The sequence below is a fragment of the Equus asinus genome, chromosome 2, assembly GCF_041296235.1.
Source record: "Equus asinus isolate D_3611 breed Donkey chromosome 2, EquAss-T2T_v2, whole genome shotgun sequence".
Taxonomy (NCBI): Eukaryota; Metazoa; Chordata; class Mammalia; order Perissodactyla; family Equidae; genus Equus; species Equus asinus.
The window spans coordinates 58800722-58806721 of record NC_091791.1 but is presented as its reverse complement, the minus strand read 5'-3'; the positions used below and the strand labels follow the sequence as shown (position 1 = coordinate 58806721).

Sequence of the window (6000 nt, the reverse complement as noted above, 5' to 3'; positions counted from 1 at the left end):
CGCTGCCCTTCCCAGAGCCATCTCTCCTGCATGCGCCTATGCCTCCCCTTCAGGCCCGATCACTCCTGTTCTCCTGTCTGCCAGCAGGAGCTCTCGTCCCAGCTACTCTGCAAACTTCTTGCCCATCTGTTCCCTGCTTCTCATCTCCCTGCAGCACATTTGACATGGAGTTGAGTTGAATTAAGGTCCAAGTGGAGAGGCCCAGGGGGCCCCGAGACCCGAGGTGTGGGGTGTGCAGCTCGCAGCCCTGTGACGAAGGAGGCGGGTCCTGGCTGAGGATACACGAGGCACTCAACTATGTGGGGGGACAGTGTGTGCATGTGTGCGGGTCAAAGCTCGGTGAGATGGGAAACGTGCAGAGCACCGTCCCCGGTCTGCCCAGGGCTCTCCTGCCACCTCCTCTGTACTTATTTTTCGTTGACTCTGCCTTTTAAACTTTCTTTACAAATATTTCTATTTTATTATCTATATTCTTGCAAGGGACTTGGAATCCCTTAGGGTATTAGCTGAGGTGTAGTAAGTCAATGAATAACACCAGGACGGAAACAAAGTAAACGAGGTTTCTGTTTGCCCCAAGTCATCCAGGAGATTCAGCTAACACAGAACCTCAGCTTCCGGAGCTTTCCAGGTAATGTGACTATTTTGAGGCCATCAGTGGGTTCTGATTGCTGAACGAGAGCCTGAAAGGGAAGGAGGCAGTGGGTCTCGAAGAACCAGGTTACTCTGATTCCTCAGGACCTCCGACGGGGTGGGAGGGGAGGAAGCAAAAGAAAACGGTGAAGAGGGTGGCGTTGGAGGCGGCCTTAGTCGGCGGAGTGGGGGGAGAGCCAATCTCAAGGAGCAGAGGGTGTGGGTAGGGCTGCACTGTGACCTTCGTGGGCTTCCTCCTCCATAAAAAATGCAAGAAATATTTTATGACTGCTCTGGTAGAAGGATGAATAAGACCCTGGCTGGATTCATGATTATATATTCATTTTTTTCTTCTGAATTTAATAGAAATGAAAATTAAGATGCTTTTGTGGCCCCTGAAAGTACCATGGGCATAGGCTTGTGTCCCTGCGCCTGATGGAGGTGGGCCCTGGACGGGGCCCTGGGAAGCTGGCTCTGGATCAGAAGCATCCCTGGGCTCAGGATTATTCGGAAAGTGCTACAACCTGGAACTCGCCCTCAGTAGGAAAAGCAACTTGTGCCAGCTGGTGGCTCGGGCCTGGGTCCCTCACGCTCCTGCCATGTGGGGAGGGGACAGATGAGCTCCATTCGATGACCGCGAGATCAGTTCCAGTTCAACAGCTTCACTCTCCAAGCGAGGAAGCCAAGACTCAGGAGGAAGCTGTCTGATTTCCAAAGTGTCTGAGTGGATGTTCTGAATAAGAAAGCCTGTGCAGTGCCCTTGGGTCTGGGCGGCATGTGTCCATCGACACCGTGTGGCAGGGGTCCCCTGAACGCGGAGCCCGCTGGACTAGGGTGTGCGTGGCTGTGTGCACAGGGTCTGGGTTAGGCTTGCCGTTGTACTGTCTATGGAGAAAGGATATATTAAGAAAAATTAAAATGTAAATAAAAGGAGGAGGGTGTTTACCCAAGCCGTTCACTGTTTCCAAGCTCTTTAGAAGCACCAATTCGTGTTGTAAAACATCTAACCGTAAACCTGTATGCTGCCCCACAGGTAATGCCCACCTAGGCTTTAAAGCAGGTTTCCTGAGGCCTTTACCAAAGAGTGTACTATGACTAGAACTCTACAATTTATTAAAAATAAAAACAACTTCAGATCACCAATCTGGCCCAGATTTGTGAGTCTTTTCTGAGTGTTCTTTGCTGGCGTGGAATGGCAATGAGGCGAAATTTTCAGCTGCTAGTTGTGAGTGGACCTTGTAAATCTACATCAAAGGAATGACCAGCAATAGCTGTTACTAGGGACTGCAGCTCAAAAGGAAGAAAAACAAAAAAACCACCAAAAACACAAAAGCAGTAGCAAATAGCCCTTTGTAACCCTGGGGACCCCAGGGGGGTTTCAGCAAAACTGAACCTTCAATGCTCGACTGGCGCGGTAGTGAACTTGGGCCACGTTACAGTAGGCGTTGCTTCACAGAGTCCCCTCCGTCCCTCTGGTGGACTTAACATTTCAAAACCTTGCTCTCTACTTCTGAGGACCCCTGCTTTGGGGACTTCCTGCTTTCATGAGAAAGAATGTATTTAATTTAAGGATCAATCAGGATCATGAATTGCCATCTTTCTTTCTTTTTTTAATGATGAAAATCCACAAGAGTGTAAAATATTCTTAGACACACCTAGCTTGGCAAATACCGCGGAACTCCACGTTTCTGTGAATTCACACACAAGCTAGCCGGCCCCTCAGTGCTGGCTGGCCCCCTTTGGCAGCGAAACACAATAATTTATTAAGCTTCAATACTTAATAAGTGTGCACAAATATCATGCAAACGTATGACCGTACTCAAAAACAAAAGTGTATTAGAGTCGTAGACTTATACAAAACATCTTGTAAACAAAAGGGAAGAGGTTGGTATTTTCTGTACAAAATAGGCAGGTTTTCCTTTTTTAATAATCTGTAAGATGCATCATACTTCTGGCATTTTCAAAAAGTGAAAACTGTATAAAAATAAATATTCTATGTACAAACACACACACAGGCCAGTCCCAGGTTAGAGGCATCACTGTAAGACAAAAACAAACACAAAACAACACAGAGTTAGCGTCGGAGGTCTGCAGGTGCTCATCTCCTTGGTGGGAAGGAGGTAGATGCTGTCGTGAGATGGATGGGGGCTCTGGATGGGGGACCTGGGGGAACCATGAGCCCAGAGATGGAAGAGCCTAGCGCTGACTGTCCGTGCCACTTTCTCTTCCAGTCACTCCCCTTCCTGGCCACTAGAGGGCACTTGCTCTCTATGCTGCCCTGGGAGGCCTGGCAGTTGCTGACTTACTGCATCTTCCCAAACTGAACTTGACGGCGTGAATCAACTGACACGAGACTCTCTAGTTGCTTCTCCAAGACATTGTACCTCTCGACAGTGGCTGTTCTTTCCCTGCTAAGCTTAACCATTTCTATCTCCTAAGCATCAGTAGCAACCTTGAAGACGAAAATCTTTTTCTTCGAGGGCATGGGGTCTTATTTGACACACCTCTCACCTGCGCCTGTGGAGCCTTAACTGGGTGCAGGGGAGCTTACCAGGAGGATGAGGCTCGGCTGGAGGCACAGATCCTTGGGGAGGCATCTCCCTGAGGGCTGAACTTTTCCTTCTCTGGTTAGGCGTGCTCTAGGGACCCGGGTGAGCAGGCACTCCACCAGGGCCTGGGGTTTTGGTGGTTTCACTTTTACCCCATCCTGTGGACTAGTGAGTTCTGAGTGTTTAGCACAGAGGAGCTCCTCATCTCATTGTACGTGTACCTCTACTGCCCCGGGACAGGACTAGATTAGCTAGGCACGATCTCTGGGACAGCTTGGGGTCTCCAGCCCTTTTATGAGGATGAACCAATACCTTGAGACCGTGGTGGTGGAGGGCTGGTGAGAAGTCTCTGAGGGGAAGCAAGGTGGAGGGAGGCTGTGGGTGGACAGCATGGCAGCTAGCAAACCAAGGGCCCTGGTCGGGCTGGGGAGCCCTGCACTTTGGGGCCTGTGGCTGAGTGGGGTGATTGCGTGCCAGGGCACAGCCCAGTGGCATCAGATGGCTTTAATGGTGGCAATGCCAAGGCAAGTGCGGACAAATGAACATTCATTGTTGGCAGGAATTCTGGACACCTGGAAGAGGTGGGGCTGCAGGTCTCCTGTGTGGAAGCATGAAGCTCTGATGGCTGAAGTTCAAGGGGAAGGGGAGAGTGGGGAGCCGGCCAGTCTCTATGAAGAGGTATAGAAGCCATGCGAGTTTATAGTTTAAGCATCTTAGATTTCCTCCATCTGGATAAATGTCATCATATGGCTTCAATGACCTCATATGAACCCTATGAGAACAGCTAATGATAACTGATTTTAAAACATGGTCTAGAACTCTTCGGAGGAAAGGTACTGTATATATTAATCACACAAAGCATAAAGATGTCATCTGTGTGGCTACATGGAAATTCCATACACTGAGATTTGCTGATGCCTTAAAAGGCATTTTTAAAGGTTCTCCAAGTGTGTGTGGTAAGTGAGATGTGGAATGGGCACCCTGCCTTTGGGATCACCCCTTTTTGACCTATTTCTTGTTGCCTCATCTGCACAAAGGCCCGGAATGGAAATTGTGCATGCTTTATCACACATGTGGAGAAGGGAGCCCCAACACCTCTGTGCCCCAGAGGCACTTGCAACCCCCTGGGAAGCCTTACCTTGTTCCAGCAGCCCTGGACGGGTAAGCCGTCTTCGCCCTGCAGTGAGGAAGGAAGGCAGACGTTCAGACTCTCCAGGATGGCCCACCAAGGAGGCAGGACGGGGACAAGGGCCACACACATTGTGGCAGTTGATCAGCATGTGGCCCACCTGTTACTATTCCTTTTCTTATCCCAGGGCAGAGCCTTGGAAGCAAGCATGAAGTCAGTCGGCCTGTTTGCCCATCAGCCAGGATCACACGGAATCACCGTGCAAGGCAAGGCCAAGAGGGGCTCTCCTAGCCTGTGGGGTCAGCGAGCAGAGGCGACCTGAGTGTCCTGGAAGGACAGCCCAGAGACCCAGTGGTCTCTGCTCTAGCCATATTGAGGCTGGGTGCTCATGGGCAAGTCACTCAGTACTTGGTGGCCTTAGTCTCCTCCTCCGTAAAACCTGGGGGAGGTGTGGCAGTGTGAAAAGTCTGCTAAGGTGTCCCCCCACCCCAAGTTCTCCCATTCTTTTATTTTTCTCTCTTCCTTCACAATGGGATGAGGAAATCTAGGTGGTTCTTATCTGACAATTGATAAGGAGGAGGAGGAGCCTCAAAAGGACAGGCCCCTCACCCTCGTGCGTATTGCAGATGGCCCTCAGGTGTCTTCAGCAAGGAGACAGGGCTCCTGGCACAGCATCAGCCATTGCTGGGAATTCGGGGGGAATATGCAGCAAGATGGGAATTAACTGTGTGCCATTTGTCCCCTTTGCTGATGGCACCCACAGAGCGCCTGTAGCCTTCGGATGCCCCAAGTCTTGTCGGGCCCTGATCTGATATCCTGGCCTCTCTGCACACCCAGGGGGAATCTAGGAGCATTCAAGAGACAGGTGGAGAGGGGGAGGCTGAACCAGGGCAGAGACCTGGTTCCCAGTTACGTCTACTAGAATTGTAGCCCAGATTCCAGAATTCCAGACTCTAGAGCAGAGAAAGAGATGGACATAGGGTTTCAGGGGACTGGAGCACGTGGTCAGCCCCAAGGAGGTTGAATGGGAGCCCCCATGCCCTGGACCAACTTCATCCACCGTGCCAGCGCCTAACGCTCTCACCTGGTGTTCAGCAGGCAGCAGGCCCGACACGGAGGGCTGAAGAAGTCTAGTTATCTTGTACTAAAAATCATGATCAATAGCTCCCGCTGCCCCCATGCCCACAATAACACAGTGCAGGAGACAGGGAAAACAGCAACAATGAGAAACAAGACAGGGAAGACACGTACACTTCCACAGCAAAATTAATAGACAAATGACGCATCCATATGGGATGTTACTGGAAAAAATGCCACTTTGCATTAAGGGTCAAATAAAGATGACCTTTGTTGTCCCCTTTGGGTTGGGGAGGGTCTGCAGGGGGAGGCGGTGCCTTCCAGGGCTTCAAGAAGACCTTCCGCCCCCTTCCCCAGCCCGCCATGGGGCAACACTTCACACGGACTCTGGAAGGGAGAGGAGCCTCCGCGGGCCATAGCGGCATTCCCATTGGCACACGGATGGTGGCAGAGGGGACAGAGGAAGGCGGGCAGGCAGAGGAGAATGGCCATGTGTGAGAGAGGAGCACGGCGGCCAGGGCTGCACCCGGCAGAACTCAAGGTGCTCAGACTGTGGAAGGGATGTGGCAGAGAGGAGACCTGGCCGACGGTTAATGGAGGCGCTTTGGAGGGACT

General features: G+C 51.2%; 1 protein-coding gene across 1 annotated transcript in view; it reads right to left on the bottom strand.

Moving 5' to 3' along the window:
* Positions 1-2216: 2216 nt before the first annotated feature.
* The window catches only part of LOC106845021 (collagen alpha-1(XIII) chain), an 87875-nt gene continuing 84091 nt past the window's right edge, over positions 2217-6000 (bottom strand). Inside the window, exons 39-40 of the mRNA XM_070489286.1 lie at positions 4318-4356; positions 2217-2669 (exon numbers count right to left, since the gene is read on the bottom strand). Coding sequence (XP_070345387.1) covers positions 2667-2669; positions 4318-4356 — 42 coding nt within the window. The 3' untranslated portion in view covers positions 2217-2666. The remainder of the gene's footprint in view (positions 2670-4317; positions 4357-6000) is intronic.